Here is a 22980-nt window from a genome sequence, read left to right as displayed (position 1 = left end):
TAATACACTACAAATGAATGAAACAGACAATAATTACACTTAGCAAATTATATTATACAATAAATTCACACCAAAGACACAGAACACAACATAATTAGAGTAAGGTGAAACATTGCTTACCCCTCTATTACTGGCATTCTCCTGAAGGAACTTGCGGAACTTGTTCAGGAAAATATACCTTGAGGCTTCCCCCTAGGACGAAACAAAGAGTTACAAAGCTAACACTATGGCACCACTGCGTACAAATGTGACGTGTTCTTTATGAAAGGTGGGGAGAAGTGAGAGAATCAAGACGCTCAAGTTGTCTTTAACTGAAGGTCAAGGCCTGATTGACTCTGCCATGGACGGTCCCAAGCCCGGCTGAGAAAAGAGGAGAGTGGGGCATTGAGCTAGCTACCCCACACCGTAAAAACCTTGCCAGCTATAGATACACCAACAAGGAAAGGGTACTCTCAGGGACACCTGGAGTACCCTTGTTGGTGGCCTATTCCCCAGAAGGGGTGGAAGGCATAAGGAAGGCAAGGCTTGATTACAGTCCAAATGCAGGTTTAATAAATTACATAATGCCATATCAGAGGCCCAGCAGGTGTGGTGGAAAGGCCGGCGGTACCTTGTCCGATAAAACGTACCGTTCCTTTGTCCTTGCTGTTCAGCATCAGTCTCAGTATCTGAATCTGCAGCTCCTCCACCACTGCACCGGACAGAAAGAACAACTTGGTCAGCGTGTTCATGGCACCGGAACAGACGGACCAGAATTGTTCACGCGCAACAGGAGAGGGGTTGTAGGACTGCGGTATGCTGCGCATCTCACCTTCGATCCTCTTCTTGAGCCTCTGGCAGCCGCGCTCGTAGGCCCTCCGCCTGAGCCGCTCCTCTGCGCTCTCCTCCCGTGGATCCCGCTCGTCTTTCCCCTAAGGAACCGAAAGGTCGCATGTTCAAATCCCACCTCCAGCTGCAGTACCTTTGAGCAAGGTACTTACCCTGAAATGCTCCAGTAAAACTACCCAGCTGTATAAATGGGTAAATCACACTAAGTAGCCTAACACTTAAGTTGCTTTGGAGAAAAGCACTAGCTAAGTAAATAAATGTAAATGTCAAAAGGACCTGAGCCACCGTGTCAGACCCACAAAGATTCCTGTGTTCATTCTGAAGGCATTATGGATGAAAGATGGTAGTACAACAAACCAAAATTTAAAAATAAATAAATAAATCTATAAAGAAACTGGACACAATATGACTGCCTCCACCTACTTCCTTTCTCCACCATTCGTTTTAGGACCTGAAGACCTTTTCAAGGACTATCAGAGGTAGGGGACTACAATCTAGATTAATTCAACAGTTACTACACGGATGTGTTCGGGGGAAGGGAGGGGGGGTCTTTTTCTATAGTTCGGCAACAGCATAACAGCTTCATACCTGACGTCAGAGGCAGAAGGCTGAGGTGGTACTGCCACTTTGTGAGCCTCCTTACCTCCTTGTCGAAACGTGTGGGCCACCACGTGGTGGGAATGAGTTCCTCCAGGCCTGCCTCCTTTACCCGCAGAGGGGTCTTGATGTAGAAAAACACAACGGAGCGCAGCACATCAAATGTGTCACCATTAAGGAAGCGCCGCAGACTCTAAGCAAGCAACAAATGTAGGGACATGCATGGACACAGTGCACAAACAGCCCACAATAAGGGCAAAAAAAAGGAAGTCAGAGGGGTTGTTATGCTGGTCCCTTCAAGGACTTTACCCCCCTTTTTTTCTTCCATCTGGTTGTCACTGATACTCATGACAAAAACCATCACTGCTATGAGAAGTGTTCACTTTATTATTTCATTACTGTGTAGTAATTTGGTGCTTATCAGCTCTCGTCTAGATTCCTCACAGCACATCGGCTCATCAACCAGTACATCTACTGGAGAATGTCAACATCTGTCAATAATTATGACCAAGAGGAAAACGAACAAAAACTTAAATGTTAGAATCATTTATGGTGTTACATTCAAGCATCTGCTTCCTTGTCTACCAAGAAGGATATAATACGTTGCTGAGGAGATATTTCCTGGACTTCTCGTGGCGGAGAATCGCTGTCGTCAAGCGCAAGTAATGAATCTGCAAGTTTATAAAGTGGCACATCACACGATTTCAATTAATTTCTGAGTCTATTGACTGTTAATGTCATCAAGAACAAAGGCTGCCCCCCAGCTGAAAGAAAAGCTCCATTTCAATTAGCACTTTATCTTGACAGCGGCATGTTACAGATGGCAAGATCCAGATGGCACATGATATGAGCTTTGTTATCAGCGATTATGGCCCGACTGAAGTCACAATATAATCCTATCATAGGCTAGACTGAAGAAGCTTTTGAATACTTACCACGCACATTTTTTCAGGGTATGCTTACATGATAAGATGTTACGATGACTGCATTCACATAATAACCTGTAAGCATGAAACCGTTTCCTTCGGCTGCATCTATAACGCATGCTTTTCATCATTCATAGCCATCTGCTAACAGAGGATTCATACATCAAGATATCTGAGATCGGCAAAAAAGGCTCTTGCTCCACAATCCTTAGAGTGTGGCACAATCCTTAAATGGGCACCAAAAGGCTTGTTCTCCTACCTGGAAACCCAGGTCTGGGATGATGGGGGAGAATCTGTAGGCTCTTAGGAGCGACATCATCAGCTGTTTAAGGCATTCGTTCACCTCGTAGTCCTACAGAAAACCGACAACACAGGCATGTCCGTGAACCACAGACGGCAAACGTTTCAGAAAGAGAAGTCTCCCCCTTTCAGCAAGGCATTGACATCTAACCTCCATGAGAAGCCAGAAGAGGTCCAGAAGCTGCTGGATGAGGGGATGCTCTTCCACTGAGCCACCACCCTCCAAGATGCTTAGCAAGAAGTTCATGAGAACATCCTCCACCAGGTAGACCTTACACTGCAGACACAGGTTGAGCAGGGATCACCAACAAGCAAGGAGAAACAACCCCTGTCTTCAGTGGCAATTCTATTAGTGTTGCACCAGTGCCGCAGTGAAGTAAACATTGTCATTAGCTTCATGTTATATGTTTTCCTGACGTAAATTATTCATACATATTGTAGAATTACTCCTTTGTGAACTGCAATGTACATGGGAATCTTTCTAACTTTTCCCTATAATCTCATTTTACATCTTAGCATCAGCTTTTTCAACGTTTTCATAAATACTGCTAAGCAGCCCTACTAGAGAACAAGAATGTGGGAGATGATGACAGCACTGATATTTCACAATGCCTCACAGGAGTGAGGAGAAACACTCAGCTGACCATAAGGGGCGCAAAGTAGTTGAAGATGTGGGCCAGGGTGACGAGAACTGTAGGGTCTCCCTGTAGCTGCCATTCACCAATGTCCTTCTCCACCAGCTTGCCCTCCTGGCAGAAAACACATACAGCTAAGGCTCAGGTCTGGATAATTGCACAGCACATACACCGTACACACACCAGACTGGTCTTGCTTCTGATTATTTACAAAAACGCACTGTTTCCATCCAAGAATATAAATGCAAATGTTGCGTAAATTGAGCAAAGCACGAACACTGGTCAGACTGCACAAACCTGTGTGTCTATTGTGGTGGATAAAACGTTCTTGATGTAGCCCAGCAGCCTGTTGGCCTTCAGAAGGTCTGCAGTTGGGGGGTCCTGCAGGGGTGAATAGCCTTCCACAGGATATGTAAACAAAATATGGGTTAAGGAACTTCAAAGAGGGCACTGAAGAGTTGACGGAAACCCTATGACAGGATTATATTTCAAAACTGGGACAGAGGCGTAACGACATTGGAGAGACATTTTGACATTACCCATCAAAATGCAATGAAAGACCAAAGAGGAGTCAAATTTGCTGAAAAATACAGCAGTCTCAAAAGAAAGCCAGTGGTTTGATGGAAATGCATGCAGAAAGTTGGTACTGAAAAGGATATCGGAGCGGACGGCTGCCAAAGTTGAACGCCACAGACTCTTTGAAGGAGAGACTAATGGCGGGGAAGTAGGCTATGCCCGGACCCATCTTGATGTTACTGAAGGCAATGCCCAGGGACTGCCCATTCCTAAAGGCATACAAGGAGATGACCATGTTTTTTGGCAGGAAAATATAATGTGCAAAAAACAAGGCTCTGAACAGGTGTATTTTCTTGTGCTCACTCACAGGTAAAACGTAATGGTCCCTTCATCCAAGTCTATCAAACAGCTTACAATGTCCCCTGCAGCCCAGGACTACAAAGTAGCAAAGGGTAAAGAGAGATTATTGACCTGGAAGGGAGAAGATGTAGAATATTTTCTTTAAACATGTTCTATATCTGTGATTAAACCTGTTAAACCTGGGTTAAAATCCCAACTCCTTGAGCAAGGTACTTACCCATAATACAGTATATACAGTAAAAATTACACAGAAAATGGGTAAATAACTGTAAGGAGCTCAGTGCACAGAGTTGCTTTTCAAGAAGGAATCAGCTAAATAAATAATAATTGTTCTCTTTGTTAGGTATACAAAAATGCATTCCGAGTTCTACATCACTTTAAACCATGGGTTCTTCACCTTTTAATGTCACAGACCTCTTTGGCAGTCTGGTGAAGCTTATGGAGCTCTTCTCAGGATAATGTATTTAAATGTATAAAATAAAATATATAGGATTATACACGAAACCAATTATACTGCAATACAGCTATCAAAATATTAATGTTGCCTACATTCATAATTGAAGGAAATGCTAAACTTCACTTTGAGTTTAGCAAAAGAAAGAATGTAAAGGTTTTTCCCATCCAAGTTCACAGACCCCAGGTTAAGAAGCCACACTTTGGAGGAAAGTAAATGAATAAACATGAAGGTAACACAAATGCAATCAGTCCACACTATGAAATTGCAGCTCAGTAAAAGGCCAGTGCCAGCCTTCATACTTAAAATGTAAGAAACGCTGTCCAATTCCTCTAACCCTGTTTTCTGCAGCTCATCTCTGCAGTGCTGATAAAAATAAACCATGTCATCATGCATTTGTGGAGAACAAACACTCCTTTAATTAGAGAGGTTTGACATCAGCTCCCATGTGCCTCAAATTCTGACATGGTGTGTCCCCAAGCTCACCTTGCCATAGTTGGTGGTTGTGACATTCCATTTGCGAACCCTGTTTCCGTCATAGGCGTACGAGTCCGGTGTGTCTCCCACACCCTCCTGGCAGTGACAACGAAAGTGAGATTTAAACAGGCATGAATGTAACCAAGGCCATGAGCAGATTAAAAATGCATGGAGAGGACTTCAGTATGAGGAGGGCACCAGTAGTGTTTTGTGGCAAAGGAGTTACCTCCTGGTTGAAGCGGCAGTCCAGCGTGCACCATCCGATCTGCATCAGCCCTTGGGAGGAGATGAGGACCTCATAGATCCATTTTCCTAGCCACAAGGAGAAGAATATTAACAATAAAATTAAAAAAAAGGTTCTTAGAATGAATTTAAGCACAAAGATAAGATGCAAGAATCACTGCAAGCTGTGATTTGTTTTGTGTTACAAAAACATTCCGCAAAAAAAAAAAAAAAAAAAAGGACAGTGGTTGATGTACAACTAATAGACTTGTAAATTATTTACCTTTGAAAACACATGTGGTGGCTCTGATGGAGCTGAAGTTACTGTGGCCAATGACCTTCAAAAGAGGGACAAAGTAAAATAAGTTCACAGAAATATAAAAAGCTTTGCAAAAGATTGCCTGCAATTAAAGTTGCCTGTGAATTAACACCAAGAGGCCCTGTTGTTATGATGCAGGTGTTTAATAGCCTCCTCAAGTTCTATTTTTGTAAATACAAACAAGAAGTCGTGTGGGACAGGCCGTGTTTTCAAAATACTAGCAAGCCTTCACTTTGTATATCCTTATATTTGATATGGCACAGGACACAGTTTCCACATGCATCTGGAGGAAACATCTTACTCCAAGGAGATCGTCATCCACAAAGAGGAGCCCCTCAAAGCCCGTGGTGTGATCAAGCACAACAGTGGAAGGGCCGAGCCGCCCCTCTGCAGCTGGGTCTGGGCCGAATGCGAAACAGAAAACACATTAAGCTCTGCGCGAAAGAGAAGAATTCTCAGGGATCCATTTTATTCGTCGCTGCGCTGAAATTTTCAATACTTTTCAGATACCGGACACCTCAGAAGTCAGTATCCAAAGACAGAGATCCAAAGTCAAACACATTGCCCGAGGCCACATTGCACTCTGGGACACATGAGAGCCACAAGACACTGCACTGGTGTTAAAGCGACTCTTTCTGTCCTGTGGTCTCTCTTCCAGAAGCACTGCACAGCTAGGAACTTTCAAGGAAAGGTTCACAAAACTGATTTTCATCAGATTATGTCAAAGACTGTACTAGTTAGGATCTTCCTCCTGGCACCTTTTTTTCCCCCTCTACAAATAACATACAGAAACTTCCTAGACAGAACAGAGTATGCAAGCGAAGCTATGCTCCATTGCTCCATCCCCTTTAGAGAGTCTATGGATGCTCACCTCTGCCGTCCTCCGCAGGCTCCCCCTCAGACAGAAGTCTTTCAAGGTGGGCCGCAAGGTCCTGGAAGGTAAGGGTTTTCCTGTGGGAGACAAATGTGATGCATGATTAATCTTAGTACTATCCAGGACAAATGTTGAAGAATTAAATCACTGTTGCCATCAAGGTGCTGTACTACGAAGGGATGTCTCACAGACCTGCTAATGACTTTATTTATATTCAAGCTTTTGTGAAACAAATTTCACCTTCTAACACACACACACACAATCAGTGTTGTACATTACAGCTATAAAGTAAGATCTTAATACCCCTTTTAGCCCATTCCCCCAGAGTAAACACTCATTTGCATAAATAACCGTATAATCCACACAGACTTAGAAGGTTCATAGACTTGCCGAAATCACATCTTAAGCTCATGTAGCAATTACTGCAGAGCGATTGTGATGGACCAAATAGTCTGTATTATTCTGAAAGGACATTTTCGGAATACTAATTTTAGGGGACATCGATAATGTGTTTCTCAAGACTAAGATGCAGCAAATAAAGTCATGGAAGACTCAGTAACTGGAAAACTACTCAAGGACACTCAGTCTTGTTCTTCTGTTCCAGTAAACACCTTCTATTGACAAATATGTTAAAATACAGCTTGGTACGCTTAGCGTACACTTAACAGCCTCTGCTCAGCTACCATCCATCGATCCATCCAGTCCACAGCCGGTTAGCCGGCTACAGTCCTTTAGCGTGACTCGGCAAGCTGAAGCGATACCCAGCCCCGTTGAGGTCGACCGACCGGTCATCTGCTTTCACACTTAAACCCATCCCCTCCAGTTACAAGCTCTATTTTTTGCCTCTCAGATTTCCCAGCACACCTATGACACTCTATCTATAGATCTTCGGGGGAAACTGAACCCTGGTACCGTAGCAGAGTGTTGCTCTCTGCCGTGTTCTCCCAGTGTGATATTGCGCTCCCAACGTCTCTAGTAAACTTTTCAATCCTTTAACAATTTCCCCTTCATTAAATTACTTTAACGTTTAAATGCATTAGCTCTCTGAGCAAGACTACTGGTGACAGTAAGATAAATGAATGCGAAAAGGCAGCATAAGAATTTGACGGAGAGGTTTTAGGAAGTTGAACGAATAGCCACCAAACAAGTAATAACGTACATAGCACACGTGTATGATATTTTTTCCCTATGAAACTCATTTTCGTGACATTTAGCGGAAAGGGCTCCGCAGAAGGCGGGAACGAAGACGACGCATACCGAAAGGATGCTGAAGACAGGCTCTGCTTGCTGGAGGGAGGGAAGACGACGTGCAGATAATCACTCAGCAGCTTCTCATTGACAATGCCTGGAAACAGGGAAACCCCAGGCAAGAGTTAAAACGCAGGCAGCAGGGGACTCCGGGAGCGAACCCTTTGGTCCGCTATGATTTGCCCCGTGGAGGTCTCCTATTATTTATTACCACCATGCTTTTTCGTATCATTGATTTTTGTTGAAAGGGAGAGGGAAAAAAAAAAAAAAAGTATGTGCATGTGCTAATTTGTCTGCGGACTCCCAGCTGTCTTTAAGAACATTTTCCTCAGGTCTGGCGTCTGCCTGCTTGCAGCGTGGGATTCCGCAGGATCTGTCCGCTTTCACATTTCACACAGAACACCCACATTGTTCTTTACACAAAGCAGCACGGAGGAATTAAAACCTCACCTTAAAATATGGCCCTGTGCGTAAAAAAAAAAAAAAAGTGGTGTGTTAAGAGCAATGAGCAGACCCTGCTCAGATAAGGGATATATTGCAAAGATAAGAGAAAAAGAGAATCAAAGAAGTTTAAAACCTCCATAAAACCTCACAAATACCTCGAGTCTATGTTAAATGAATAAACATAAAATGTAAATGAATGAATAAACTGCTAAACATAAACTACAGGCAAAAGCACTACTCTACTGTAGTACAAGAATCAGGGTTAACAAAAAGTATCGCGCATGTAGACTGATGATACAGCTTGAATCGTACTTTCTATAAGCAACAGGGAATAAAAAGGATGTTCATTCACACAATTATGAGACAGGGTATCCACACTTCCTTTCAGCGACGTAATTTAAAATGCACACATAAGGGAGCTCTGAATTTAACCCAAGTCTCCAAATAGTACTTTTTTGCATGACCAAGGTGAGGGCCACAGGTGTATAAGTTGGCAAAGATTTATATGATTACAGTTGGTATTCTAAAGCTCATAGAAACGTTGAATGAAAGAGTTCACCTAACAGAATTCAGATACAGCCAGTATTACCCTTTATTTAGCCGATGCCTTCGTCTCAGGCAACTGGCAGTGCCAGATAATTTTACAACGATTTACCCATTTATACAGCCGGAAGTTCTCACCATATCAATTCAGAGCAAGTACCCTGATCATGGGTACCGGAGCAGGAGTGGGATTCGATCTTGGGACCGCCGGATTACGTGGCAACGCTTGACGGTGCGTGTCTGTCATCTATAGGTCGAATCCTTAACTAGTAGCATGAAGTGTTTCGCCGTCATCATTCACAGCCAAACCCGCTCACCTGTCACCTTTGGCTTATCGGTGTCCACAGCCAGTCGGTAGTTGCGACGGGACAGGGCAGTGCCGCCCCCCTTGGAGCTCATACTGCCTCTCCGTGATGGGCACTTTAGTGTCCTCTGGAACACAGGCACACAGACACACACCATGGATGTAACAAAGGCTCGAAACAACAGAGTACTGATTGTTCATCGTTACAGATCATTCGTCGGTACTTAACTGACACTTTTGTCTAAAGTGAGTTACAATGTTAAGATATCTACAATTTACCTATTTACATAACTGGGTCATTTCACAGGAGCAATTTAGGGTACGTGCCTTGCTCAAGGCTACTACAGCTGGAGGGGGGATTCAAACCTGCAACCTTTGGGCTCAAAGGCAGCAGCAGCTCTGCTCACTGCACTACAAGCTGGGTACTCTTTCTGTATCAATTCAGAGTAAGTACCTCACTCACTCAGAGCACTTACAGCATGGGTGGGATTAGACCCAACATCCTTCCGGAGCTTCTTAAATTTTTTTTTTAAAGAATACTAAAGGGGAAATGAAGGATTTAATTATGAATGTTGCTGCTAGTATGGGAGCCTTTTCAGGTGGCACTGCGCTGGGAAAGCAGCAGTTTCCCTGAACTTGGCTCTATCATCATCATGTGTCGCTGAGGTTACACACTTCGGGTTCGTAACAGTGAAGCGTGAGCGCAGAGAATGTCGGACCGGACCGGACGTCGACTACTCTCTCTGGGACCGGACCGGGAACCTCGCATGCTGGAAACGCGGGACGACTGAGCCGAGCCGAGGACGAGGTGTCCACCACGCCGGGGTGCGGGATCATGATGCGTTGACTTGTGAGCCGTGTGGAAAAGACAGACACACAGACAGTCTGTGCTGCACTCGAGTCCGCGGCTCACCGAACGAACGCCCTGTTTTTCGCGGCTGTGTGTGTGAAACTAAGCGTCGGGAATCGTGGTGCCGTCGCTAAGAAAGAAGCCAGAACAGAAGCAGAAGCCAGCGAGCGACAGCGAGGCCGGACACGAACACATACACTCCTCCTCCGCCCTCGCCCTGCCTCTCCGCCAAATACACCGCGTAAAAACTGCCAGAACTGGTGTGTAGCAGGATTTGCGGTAAGACAGCTCGCTGGCACACGATACACCCTTTTCTCTCTCATCATGATGAATGATTGATACAACACACGTACAGACAGACAGACACAGAGCGTCAGAGAGTCACACTGACTGACTGACTGACAGCATGGACGCTGCTCAGGGCTGCACTCGCAGTGCCGCTCCTCCACGGCTACTCACTCAGATCCTCTTTCGGTCGCTTTCTACCAGGGAATTCCGCTCATAAATTTATTTCCTTCACTGCAGCCTCAAGACACGAAGAGATTGAGAAGAGACGGCGGACTCCCTTTAAATTTTGACAACAACAGTCCCTCCGGTTGAACGATTGAGTGTACGGAACGCCCGATGGGACAAACTTGGCACTATTTTGAAACGCGAATGTCGAAACTGTGTTCTCGCGGCAGAGCGGTTACGCAAAGGGTCCCCGCTGTGCGCTGTTGTACAGATACTTCGATCCTTATTTGTAACCATATGTCGCAGTAAGACCTTTTTCAGCTACAGAAGTAAAAGCGTTTGTTATTGTGTTTTATAAGAAAGCGTTGCACTGGCACATTTTTTTCAGTACCGTCCAGGAATGAGGAGAAGCGTGTTCGCCGCTTCCATGATTATACACATGAAAATAATATAAAGCATTTTAAAATAACTTCACTAGTATGTTGTGATTTCTGGGTACCACCAGGCAGTATCTCAGACTGGAGGAAAATATTTATGATCCCGCCACACTGACGTTTGCCGGTATTTCTTGGGGCAAAATAGTGCCATTGTGAGTCGTTTGGCTCTGAGAACCGCTTTTTTGGCCTGTATTTCGCCCTATAATATAGTTTCTACCCCTCTTTGTGTGGGTTTCTCTCAGCCTCAGTGTATTGGGGGCTTATTTCCACACATTCCGTACGACCCTTTGGCTATTGCTGGGTTCTACTTTTGGAAACACCAGTGTAGCTCTTTTCCCTTATAGGTTCTACATGATGGACTTTTGTAACGCAGAGGCTTCATTCTAACAAATCATTTCAATTTTAAGCAATGTTATTAACGTTGTCATAACTGGTTACATGTACATGTGAAATTGATCCTCAGTCGTACTTTTTTTTAGTTTTAGCAATACCACATGGTGCCTGCCACAATCAAGAAAAAAAACTGCCGTCACAATTTTGTTCAGCAGACAATTTTCTCCAAAGCGACACGTCGTCTCCAAGAGTACAATGTATAACACCAACAGAAGGCAAAATCTGGATGCAGACACTTGATTCTCGAGGAAGGTCAATTTGTCACATTTCACTGTATAAACCAGTATACGTGACGAGTAGCTGAATACAGGGGTTTTTTTTTAAATTTTGCATAGAAAATCAGACAAGTCAACGTGAAAGAGGCGTTTCGTTTTGAGATCCTCTTAGAATATTGAGCAAGATTCTGAGTGACTGGGGAAGGTCATTCCACCACGTTGGAGACAACCGAAAACTTTTGTGCTTTTAATTTTTGGATGTTTTATGGTCCCACGCCGTTGGGGTTTTGTGAGTGATCAGGCCTGGTAGGTATCTAGGAGATCCATTAATGGTCTTGTAGAGTGTAACCACTCTTGAATTTGATTGCTGGCAGCTCCATGAAGCCAGTAAGTCACTTATTTTAAATGTCTGCAGAATTTGTAGATTTTTAAAACTCAAAATCACAAATATTGCAGAGACAAAATAAGCAACAAAGCACTTCATTTTTGAAAACTTTAATTTTAACAATAGCATAGCACATCTGAATTTGCTTTAATTCTATAAAGTTACATCACATAATAAAAATACTTTTGTAGAACATTTTGCTATATAAACAGGAACTGTAACATTTACATTTCTTCCCTGTCTCAAGAGTATACAAAATAATACAAAGCTACAATTAAGAACTCACAAAAGACAGGGAACTGAGTATTACGTGAAAATTTCTTTCAACCGAAAGTTCAACTGGTAAGAAAACACAAACGGAAAGGGCACATATACGCTCCCTGCAGCGTCTTGCCCTAGAGCTTGGCACGTAGGGGGTTAACAGACACTAACAGCTGTTCTGCCGAGCAATCCCGTAAGTCATCACGATCGTGTTTCATTCAGTCTCAAAGAAAGACATCCTCTTTTCCACTGCCTCATTCCCATATTTTTCATGGAGTTTGTGTTTTAAAGGGTCGGTTGAAAGAAGGAGCTCATCATCACGACGATTCCAAAAAGGCCTGCAGCTACCCGTACCCTCACATGCAAGCAGGTACTGCAAGGAAGAATGCATGTCACCGCTGTTTTTCAGGAGGGCCTTCGTAACGGTGACCAGGTCCTGTTTTGACTCATTCATCAAATTGCGCAAGTCCTGTTTGGCCTCTTCCAGTTGGTCCCGAGAAAAAGGGACGCTGCCATTCAACTCGTCCTCCTCAGATTCTCTTTCAAACGGGCACATGTCAGAGCTGGATGCTGAAGCGATGCCGTTCTTCTGTGCTCGGTCTATGTTTTTGACAGCAGAGCTACACTGGGCTCCAGGGCTTGCTGGTCGTATTTCAGGCTGGACCTCAGTGCTTTCACCGTTGTCCGATGTCTCCTGTGCAGGGGGTCACAGAGCGGTCACGATCAGTACCAGAATCACCGAGCACAGCACAGGGTGGATGCTCACAGATTTGGTGTTTCTTCAGTCTACGAGTTTTACTAAATCAGTACATATACTGATGAAACGCTTGTCCATCTTGACTTTAACAAACTAGTAAACTTATTTTAGTTAACCAGTAAGCCATAAAAGCAATAAAATCCATCACCGATACTTACCTGATCTGACTCCTCAAATTCCATTATAGCTGCCTCCAGAATGCCCAGGTTCTTCCTTGTGGAAGAAGTTCTCAAAACTTTCACGTCATCCTCCTGTACAACTAACAGAGACCTTTTGCTCCCTGTTTTGAATAAATCAAAAACACCAAAAAGTTAGTGCCCCTCGACAGAGATCCATTCCAAAAACGTACTTACGTTACATAGCCTTCATCAAACAAGACTCCCATCGCTGTCAGTTAGCGTCAAACAGAGCCGACTCATAGCAGATTAAGTTTAATACTGATAGCAGTTCTGGCAATGAAAGCTATCGCATTTTGATACACAGATTGTTTTTTAACAAATTAATAATATACCTATTGAAAGATTTATTTTATTATGCTTTAATAGATGTTAAATACAAAAACCAATTTTAAATTGTTTCTGAAGATTAATTATAAATTTTAGCAAATTAGGTTAAGATAAATAACACTTCCAATTAATTTACTTGGTGTCTGTGCCCTGTACTGGACACTGTGTCTAGTGAACACCAGATAATAAAGCTGGATAAGAATGCTGCTGCCCGAGTTGTGTTAGACTGGCGGGCCAAAGCGTGTCCATGTATCTCCTCTACTTGTTTCTCTGCACTGGCTGCATGGACCAAATTTAAGACCCTGGTTATGACCTACAAATGCATCAACAGAACTGCTTCTAGTTATCTGCAGGACTTGATCAGCCGCCACACCCCAACCAAACTGCTACGCCATTCCACAACTGCTCGCTTGGTGGCCCCACGCACAAAAGGTAAAGCATGGAAGTTCTCGGCTGTAGCTCCGTTGTGGTGGAACGACTCCCCCCTCTCACTCAGAGCCGCTGAAACTCTGTCCACATTTAAAAAGAGTCTGAAGACTCACCTTTTCCAGTCTCACTTCACCCATGATCTCATAAGTATATGTAAGTTGTAAATGTTCATGCACCATAACTTTAAGATTATGCAGATAAACCTTTACGCAGCTACTCCTGTAATGTACGTAAATGTTTGTGTATCTCAAAAAAAAAAATTAGTAAGAAGGTCATCAGGAATCATCAATATTCTGAGTTTTATGCAACTACTCGTGATGAAAATTGGTGCATATAGTGGAAGGCAACTAACTGTACTTAATCACGTCTGCAACTATGTCTCTGTCCTAATCTAATGCACAAATTGGATTTTCTATGAGATGCACGTCACTTTGGAGAAGTGTCTGCTAAATGAATAAATGTAAATCACAACAAAAAGTGTGTTTACTAAATGTATTCATATGAGAAATTGATCAATCAAGAAAATGTGAACTAATGTCAAGACATATCTGAAATAATGTCTAATCTTGAAGAAATAATATCTACCTTGAAGATGATTCATAGATAAATAAATACTACTTAGTTTACCGGCTGCCAAAAAGCTCTTATATCAATAACCATTAACTGTCTAGCAAATAAAGCCAACATAACAGAACGCTAAAAGTAGACCGATTCCAAATACTTACGAAACAGAAAGTAAAAATATTTAATGTATTCAAAGTCTGTATTTTGATGCATCATTTTTGATGGGTCAGGCACATGTCTCCATCTATAAATATACTAAACTGTTTTGCTCATGAAAATGAAAATATCTGGGAAAGTTTTTGCATGGTCATCAAGAATGCAGCTCCTGCAGTCTCAAAGTTCTGTATCAACCAGGCTTTCTCCTTTGTTCTGAGTGCCTACCTGGGGATCCATCAGGCTCTTTGGCGCCGTTCTCTTCAGCCAAAGTGACGCGGGGGGATTTCCTAGCAGATCCCTCCTCTTGAGGGTTTCCTCTGTGCTTCTTCGCACTCGCAGACTGTGGAGCAGCCCTTTCTGGTGAAGAGTGAGGATGCCTTTTAGCCGTTGCACATCGATATGGGGTACTTTCAGACTCAGGTTTGAAGCAAGACCCTTCACACGGAGGTGGCGAGTGGGGTTCTTCGGGTGCTTCCGAATTGTTCTTTTTGGGTATAAGCTCAGGACACACCTTTTCAGGTGAGGGATGAGTGGGGTCTCTCGTGGGGGAAGACCGCACAGATCCTGCTTTCCGAGAATGTCTCCTCACAACGAGCTCTTCCGTCCACCTGCTGTCCTCCAGCTGCTGTGCAAGATGCTTGCGATATCGGTCCTTCATGGACTGCCAGCTGTGAGCCGTGACACCCTGACGCTCCATCTCCTGCCACACGCGGTTCCCCCGCACTTCATTTGCACGGCCCTCGACGAACGATACGATAGCAGCATCGTCCTCTGATGTGTACCCCATACGTACGCCCCCTTCCCTCTTGCTCTTCTCCTGCTGCACTTGGTCCACACTAAACCTGTAGTCCTCTATGTCCAGCTGCTCCTGCTTCTCCACACAGTCCCTCACATACTGTGTGGAGACATAAAAGTGCACGGCCGTGGTGGGGATTTTGTCCAGGTCTTCAGGGTCTGCCAAGAGGATGGCCGCCGGCTCCTGCGTTCTGCACATCACCCCTCCACCTGCCGTGATAATCGGATGGAGCTGCGATTTCACCGGACCTGGACGCAAGAAGAAGCGCAGTGGTCCGCCACTGGTGCTAAGGAAGAGCACCCGGGATGATTCCGATTGTCCCCCTTCTGCATTAGTGGACATTTTGCAGACAAGCTGAAAAAGAAAGAAATGCGCTAAACATGAAGCATTAAAGGAAGTTACATTTATGTGCAGGATGGTCAATGCTGAGTAACGGCCAAGCTGAGCCTAACACAGCAGCTCACAACACAAAATCCAGTGGTGTTGTGATGATGGACGTGTCGCCGACTTAAGGTCAGTACATCGCATCCCGCTCTCCCCTACTGCCACAGTGGGTAAGGTAAGGTAACGCAGAGGCACTTACCTTTAAGAATACCCCACTGTGGGTAAACACTGTAACTCCCGTTTAATAAACCTATGCCGCTACGAAACGACCCATCCATCCAGTTTCAATAAGCACTGACTTATCATGAGGAGGGTCGCGGTGAACCGGAGCCTATCCCAGGAACATCAGGCACAGACAGTGGTGGAAAGCAAGAAAATACCAGTGACTGAACAGCATACCCAATTTAAAGTGCGTGGTTATTTATAATTTTTTTTTTTTTTTTTAAAGTAAGGTGTTGTGACGCTCATGGCGAGTTCACAGGTTAAGCCAACTTGTAGTGACGTTTTGTCCAGTAACGAGTCCTGTGAGGAGCTGTAAACATGATGATGTACAACAGCTCAGCTCACAACTCAGCCATTTTTCCGTCACTTGCCGCCGGTTCACTTCTTGAGAACGGGAAACCACCGCGTCAATAAACACGTCCGCGATATCACTGGTGAAATATCAAATATGAAATACATTAAGAACGTACGTACTACAGTTTCTCTGGGCGTCAAAAGTGCGGCTCTAGCAGCGAGACAGCCGACTAAGGAAAGACGCTAACAGCGCAGGGAACGTGCTAATGAAGCTAACTGTGCTAACGAGGCTTTTAGACCCCGCGCAGGAAGCGAACTTCCTTTCTGCTCCATTCGCGCGCGCCGCACTCCTGAGTGAGGGGATTGGTCGGGCTCGGGTCGTTCCGGAACATGCGCAGACCTGGCATACGTTGAGACTCTTCGGCGCTGGACTGGAGGCAGGAGGCTTTCCTACTGGGAAAACGTCGTATCTTTACGGAATATGCGCAAATATAGCACAAGTGAGGCGGGGGGGCTTCACACTGCGCAACAGCCTCTTCAGCCAGGAATAGTTCGTAACTTTACGGAATATGCGCAGATTCGGCGTGCACCATGTGTCACGTGACCGCCGTTCACCTTTCAGACGCTGAACTAACGCGTTTATTCTTCGCCTCAGAGGGGGAAAAAATTGTCATAACTGTTACATTTAATTGCGTGTGTTGTTTTACAACGGGAATTGACCTTCACGCGTTTCTCGTTTACAAAATCTCAAGTCTCCTTAAAGAAATTATATACTCATTACTCATCATTACCCATATGTCTAACAAATAATTGTTTCCTTTGGCATTTCAAGAGCTGTAACACTTTTATTGCATTTTCAGTCCTGCGTTTACACATTTTATAGTTAACGCAGATTTGTTTTTAAGTATAAATAGCTTCGAAAACTGAAAAACACACACAAAACGCTTTTCCGGTGCTGTCCACTAGATGGAGACAAACACAGGCGCGCGTTGCCTACCGTCACTCTCTGTCACTGTCGGCTCTGCAAAAAATGAGAAAATAATTTTCTTATTAATTCTACCATGAAAAAGCACCATAAAAAATCACATTTAAAAACAGAACATTGGTGAAGACTTCCAAGTATTTCCTGTATGAGTGAAAACTATTCTCCATTCGTCAGTAACAAAAAAACAAAGAAAAACCTTTTTGATTGATGCTGCAGCCTATCTTGGGTGGTGCTCAGATGAGGATTCCTGCCGGATTCATTTGAAGCCTTTGCTAAGTGGTACAACATATTTTGATGGAGCAGGAATGCTTTAAATAGCCTCACACTTTCAAGTGAAGTAGGAAAAGCTTTTTTAAAAACCTGGGAAGCATCCAAAATAGGTCTGATTATGAATACATAGGTGGCTGTGGGTGACTTTCTTTAAAAAAAAAAAAAAGAAATATGTATTAGGAAAACATTTCGGAGACATCTGTGAGAGTTTTATAATAATCTTAGAAGATTTAAGATCTTACCGCTCCATGCTAATACTTGAATTTCATTTCTGAGTCTGCATATGAAAATTTTGTCCAAGGTCTCCAGTCCACACTCCACAGTCTACAACCCATGTCCACAGCCTACAATCTACAGTGCACTGTCTGCAGTCCACTGTCCATAGCCTACAATTCTCACATGGGTTTCCTCCCACGGTGCAAAGACATATTGTTCAGGAGGACTGTAGACTCTAAATTCACCCAGTGTGTGAGTGACAGAGAGAGTGTGTTGCACTGATTTATGGATGAGTCACCCAGTGTAAGTAGTGTATCTAGCAGTGTAAGTCACCGCAGTGAATAAGGTGCGTGGGCTGGTAACACTATATAGTATCTACTGGAAGTCGCTTTGGAGAAAAGCATCTGCTAAGTGAATAAATGAATAAATGAGTGTTTTAAATTTATACCTAGAATGAACTTTAATAATTTTTCTCAATGATGAATCAGTATCAATATATTTTTTCCATCCCACATGTCTGTGAATTTATTCCTTCTGAAATTAGCTTATAATAATAAGCGAAGATGTGCGTGTCACTCTACAGAGCTGGAGTACAGAGTGCTGTTTAAACTTCTGATCCATAAGACCTTCTTCCTCCTGCTTTTGTTCTCTTTTAATCCTTCCCACTGGAAGGAGAAAGGAGCGGTAAGATTACAGCGAGTAAAGGCAAAGGTATAAGTCAGTTATGCTCATACATTTTTCTGTATTTGTTGCTGTCTCTGTTCCAGAAGCTTTATATCGTTTTAATTAATTAGTTAATTAATTGTGAGTAAAACATGAATTGCTCACGAAGGGGAGTAAAGTGTTATAAGGCCAGTACTGACAGTGGTATCTATAGCATATATACTTTGTATTTAATGTTAACACAAAAGTGGCGATATAACACAAATGCTTTTCTACCATGGGCCTTCCTCAGCGTGAGAAATGTAACAGTTTCTGTGGCATACAACATCATGTGGAGTCACTGTCGTTGCAGAAACAAGCGATGAAGGGCCAATAAGTTCATATGAGAAGTATGAAAAATAACAAGTCGGTCAAAGGGTGATCACATTGCATGAGGCCCATCTTGAGCAGTGGTCCTGATTGCCTTCATTCCCCTGCATGTAAATAACTGTCTCTAAGGCACAGTGAATGCCTGTCCTGTGATTTCAGTAATTCAGCCTGTTGCAGCAACTCAAGAGTGGGATGCGCTATAAGGGTTCAGCATTACTGTCTGTTCTTTGAATGTTCCTGAAATGTTTTCCTAGGATCCTTTCTGAGCCTGTCAGTGTCTGCTGAGCAAGAGATATGTTTCGATGGCACGGTATGACTGCCCGTTTTATACTTATTGCTTATTTAACTTCAGTTCCTTTTCCAGGCTTACTGTGAGTACAGCTTGTAGAGCAACTGGAAAAGTAAATACACGTTTTCCATTGTACTTCATGTGACTGTAGTATTTCCATGGTACAGAAAAACAATGCTGTCTGTCACATTCTTTCCAAGCTGCTGTGATTTTTATATTATTTGGTAATGCAGAAAAATATTGCATTTGTGTAATGTGTAACATCATGTAATGTAGTTATTTTGTTCAGTCAAGAGTACTTTGAAGGGAATGTTTTTTTTGTAAAACCCTAGTGTCAGAAGCTTCAAGAACATTTGTAGGACACTTCATTTGCAGTGTTGACCTGCTGAAAGCATCACATGATGGGGGGGTCTGTAACCCTAGCATCTATTCATCATTACCTGTCTTTCCAAGCCCCCTTCATACACAACAGCCCCCTCCCGCAGCTGGGCATTTGATCATGCCTGGAATTCATAACCCAAAGTGTTTCAGCTGCCACTCACAACAAAGGCATCCTGTCCACTGGGATGTTGCTGTTGGCAGAGGTTGAACTGTGCCTTGTCTCATCGGCCTCATCTTTGCAGCTTCAACAGAAGGGCACAGATATTGCCCAGTCAGGTGACTCTCTCCACCCATCAGCAGGAGAGCTCACATGTGCAGAAAATTGCTCCCAGAGAGTACAGGCACATATCTTCATTATTACTGTTTATGCAGTGGCACGGTGACACAGCGAGTAGCGCTGCTGTCTCACAGCGCCTGGGTGGTGCGAGAGAACGAGGGTTTGATCCCCGCTCAGTCTGTGTGGAGTTGGTATGTTCTTCTTGTGTCTGCATGGGTTTCCTCCCACAGTCCAAAGACATGCTGTTCAGGTTTCCCCATAGCGTGTGAGTGTCACAGAGAGTGTGTTCCACTGGTGTATGGATGAATGACCCATTGTAAGTAGTGTATCTAGCAGTGTAAGCCACCTTGGTGAATAAGGTGTGTGGGCTCATAACACTACATAGAATCCATTGGAAGTCACTTTGGAGGAAAGCATCTGCTAAATAAGTAAACGTACTGTGTCGTCTAACCAAATGTTCATTGAAAGCAGCTCGGATCCCTAACCGCCGGCACAGATTGATATTTTACTGGAGCAATTTAGGCTTGGCACATCCCTCAAGGGTACTACACCAGGGCCCCTCCTGGAACTTGAACCGTCAGCCTCTGGATTGTGAGTGCAGTGATACCTGTTGCCCAAGTCATTTCAAGCGGAGCAAAGTTAAAATGTATAGCTCCGCTCCCAGTGACAAGTCCAGAAGGGCAAACAGTGAGGACAACTGTCAGAACAATATATTTCCTTTGCAGTCATTCCCCAAAAATAACCCCTCAGTCTCATACGTTGTTCTCGTTATGATTTTTTTTTTTTTTTTTTTTGACCAGACTTCCAGTAATTACTTATGCTGTAATAAACCAAAAATGCAGCATATGAAATACCTTGAATTTTTGCTGGGACTATGCAAACACAGCATGGTTATTCTTAGCCATTCACCCTTACCTCAAATAGAAGAGGGCAGCTATGGAGTGCAAGTTTGGGGCCTGAGGTATCTCATGTCCTGCCAGTGGCACGAGTCCAAGCGCTGTGAAATCAGCAGAAATTCCTACATGTTTATGCCCCGCTGGAAGTGTGGGCAGTAAAAACAGTTCAGCATCCAGCCAACCGCACACACGCATAAACACCAGGTTTTGGACAGAAGCTATCGGGGCTCCAGCCTCAGGATCCACTTTTCCATCCCTCTCTGGGACATCGTTCGGGGACCGGCAGCGGTGGCGCGGGTTCGGTTTGTGGACACCTGACCGACGGATGGTTTCCCGACGATACTCACGTGTACGGAACGGGAGCTGCCGCCCTCAAAACCACAAATATGACGCATGCATGCACAAAAGACACCGGCACCGTTCCGTTTAAGTATAACGAAACCCTAATGTCTGGAATTTCATTCTGTTTCAGTGGGTTTCATCTCTCCCGTCCCTCACGTTGCCTTCAACAAATGCAAAACAGGCCGCCGTTGGGACGGTTCGCAGAGCAGACCTCGTCAAGGCTCGGCTCAATAAATAAGCAATACGTTAGACGTGTGCCGTACAAACGCAGCGCTGCGGTAGGACAGGTGAAGGGGCGTCTGCGCAAACAAGCTCACGAGTTCTGCGACACGAGCACAGCGCCTGACAAACGGACTCGGTCTTTAGCATTAAAATTCAAGGGTCAAGCTCAGGGAGCGGAAACGAGAGAAAAGTGCTTGAAATCGGAAAGGATTCGCGCAAATGTCGTCGCTCATGATGCGCTGTGGGTTTTTGGGCACTCGTACATAACTGTACATTTCCACGTTCTGCATTTTATACGAAAATAAGTGAGCAGAAGAGCCGACTCAACCCTTGAACCGACTACGCAGATACTGTACGCTGCTAACAAACATACGTTTGTCTCGCGGCAACGCGCCACAGCTGGGCTGTCCTCGGCAGGGGTTCGGCCACTCCGCTCCACCGAGCACCGTTTTTACGGGCCGCGAAGGCCGAAACCGCTACCCTGAAGCCATTTATATTCCGTGGGGCATTAATCAGAGCAAATTCGGGCAGTTCTTCGCACCTTGCGCACCCCAAATTCTGGGAAATGAGTTCAGGATCATTAATAGCTACGTAAGCCTCGGTAAAAGCTCTTTATAGTGGTTGAAATGGAAACGTTTAATATTTAGTCTCAAATTAAAAGCATTACCGACGCAATGCATTTACAGGGTGGAATGTTGTACCGCTGAGGTGTTATCCAAATTCCTCCCCAATTTTTCCCGCTTATTCGCTTGTGAAACGCGTAGCGGCGTGCATAGCATCGCCCAGGAGAGCGCTGCCTGAGGTTTGGCGACGTTTGAAAATGGTTTTATGAGCGGAGGCTTTACAGCCCTGACCACATGCAGTCAGGGTTCAGCGTTCCTCTCCCAGGTGCCGTTACGCAGGCCTGCTGCCGCTGCAGTGGAAAAGAGCGCCGTCGAGAGCAACGTCCCCACGTTCGGGCTAACGCGAGTAGCTCACGTTGCTCCTTTAAGTGGGATCCAGCCTGGGAAAAGGGCCCAAAATCCATTGGTAGCTTTCACTTTAGCTTTTCTGCATTCCCTTTTTCCCCACAACACAGTATCATTCCAAATTCCTGAAGACCTGCACAGTTTTACACTGTATAACCAGTTAGCGGTGACTTTCTTGCCGCTCAAAGACGTTGCTTAACAATAGAGTGGCAGCGGCGGCCGATTCTGGCACCCCGTTGTTGAGAAGAGCGCTTCATAAAAATAAATTGAAAATACATTCAGTTGGTGTGCAAATAGCCTGCGGATGACACGACTACCTTTACATTTGTTCATTTAGCAGATGCTTTTCTCCAAAGCAACGTACATCTCACAGAAAACACAATTTGCGCACGGAAATAACGCACCCTGGCAAATGAGAAGACGAACAGAAGTCCCAGACTTTTCTCTTGTCTGCTTTTAGTACTTGGCCAAAGTGAATCCCTACTGATGTGAATTTTCACATAATACACACACACACACACTTTCTGAACCGCTTGTCCCATACGGGGTCGAGGGGAACCAGAGCCTACCCGGCAACACAGGGCGTAAGGCCGGAGAGGGAAGGGACACACCCAGGACGGGACTCCAGTCCATTGCAAGGCACCCCAAGCAGGACTCGAACCCCAGACCCACCGGAGAGCAGGACCCGGTCCAGCCCACTGCGCCACCACACCTCCACATAATACACAACAAACACAAAGAAAGGAAATATATAATTTGTTGCGTTTATAATAGCCAAACTGCAGGAGTAGAGCCATAATGAAACATTCACCACTTCACCTCACTTCTCCTGTATTGTACTGCATTTCTTGCCTTCTCTCACAATCTGAAGCTGTTATGTTTCATAATTATACCCCGTTACCACACTACCATATCATTAAACTTGGCTGACAGCTTATGGTAAACAAATTCAA

General features: G+C 44.3%; 2 protein-coding genes across 5 annotated transcripts in view; both read right to left on the bottom strand.

Moving 5' to 3' along the window:
- rnf123 (ring finger protein 123) overlaps nt 1-10511 on the bottom strand; it is a 94978-nt gene extending 84467 nt beyond the window's left edge. Inside the window, exons 1-19 of one of the 2 annotated variants that reach the window (XM_018725615.2) lie at nt 10357-10511; nt 9061-9175; nt 7766-7853; nt 6506-6585; nt 5936-6033; nt 5599-5653; nt 5320-5405; nt 5103-5189; nt 4170-4237; nt 3946-4071; nt 3584-3698; nt 3296-3400; nt 2803-2928; nt 2611-2703; nt 2023-2096; nt 1472-1589; nt 812-911; nt 630-691; nt 121-192 (exon numbers count right to left, since the gene is read on the bottom strand). In XM_018725615.2, the coding sequence (XP_018581131.2) occupies nt 121-192; nt 630-691; nt 812-911; nt 1472-1589; nt 2023-2096; nt 2611-2703; nt 2803-2928; nt 3296-3400; nt 3584-3698; nt 3946-4071; nt 4170-4237; nt 5103-5189; nt 5320-5405; nt 5599-5653; nt 5936-6033; nt 6506-6585; nt 7766-7853; nt 9061-9142 (1635 nt within the window). In that variant the 5' untranslated portion in view covers nt 9143-9175; nt 10357-10511. The remainder of the gene's footprint in view (nt 1-120; nt 193-629; nt 692-811; nt 912-1471; nt 1590-2022; nt 2097-2610; nt 2704-2802; nt 2929-3295; nt 3401-3583; nt 3699-3945; nt 4072-4169; nt 4238-5102; nt 5190-5319; nt 5406-5598; nt 5654-5935; nt 6034-6505; nt 6586-7765; nt 7854-9060; nt 9176-10356) is intronic. The other variant, XM_018725613.2, reaches the window with a different exon arrangement.
- A 1497-nt stretch (nt 10512-12008) lies between these two features.
- On the bottom strand, nt 12009-16581 carry terf2ip (telomeric repeat binding factor 2, interacting protein). 3 transcript variants are annotated; one of them, XM_018725487.2, is made up of 4 exons: nt 15833-16581; nt 14679-15603; nt 12957-13078; nt 12009-12735 (listed from the first exon to the last, which is right to left on the bottom strand). In XM_018725487.2, the coding sequence occupies exons 2-4, from the start codon at nt 15589-15591 to the stop codon at nt 12256-12258; spliced, it is 1515 nt and encodes a 504-aa protein (XP_018581003.1). In that variant the 5' UTR covers nt 15592-15603; nt 15833-16581; the 3' UTR covers nt 12009-12255. The 3 variants fall into 3 exon arrangements, with proteins under 3 accessions (XP_018581003.1, XP_018581005.1, XP_018581002.1); XM_018725489.2 differs by having other exon boundaries at nt 16326-16581; XM_018725486.2 differs by having other exon boundaries at nt 16330-16581.
- Between the last annotated feature and the right edge of the window lie 6399 nt (nt 16582-22980).

This window comes from Scleropages formosus, chromosome 22 (genome assembly GCF_900964775.1).
Source record: "Scleropages formosus chromosome 22, fSclFor1.1, whole genome shotgun sequence".
NCBI classification, from domain to species: Eukaryota; Metazoa; Chordata; class Actinopteri; order Osteoglossiformes; family Osteoglossidae; genus Scleropages; species Scleropages formosus.
This window is presented reverse-complemented; position numbering and strand designations above follow the sequence as displayed.

Coding starts and splice junctions, on each gene's coding strand:
- terf2ip (XM_018725487.2), bottom strand. CDS start 15,591: ATGTCCACTAATGCAGAAGGGGGACAATCGGAATCATCCCGGGTGCTC. Junction 13,079..14,678: donor AGAGCCTGATGGATCCCCAG/GTAGGCACTCAG, acceptor TATTCAAAACAG/GGAGCAAAAGGTCTCTGTTA. Junction 12,736..12,956: donor AATTTGAGGAGTCAGATCAG/GTAAGTATCGGT, acceptor CCCCCTGCACAG/GAGACATCGGACAACGGTGA.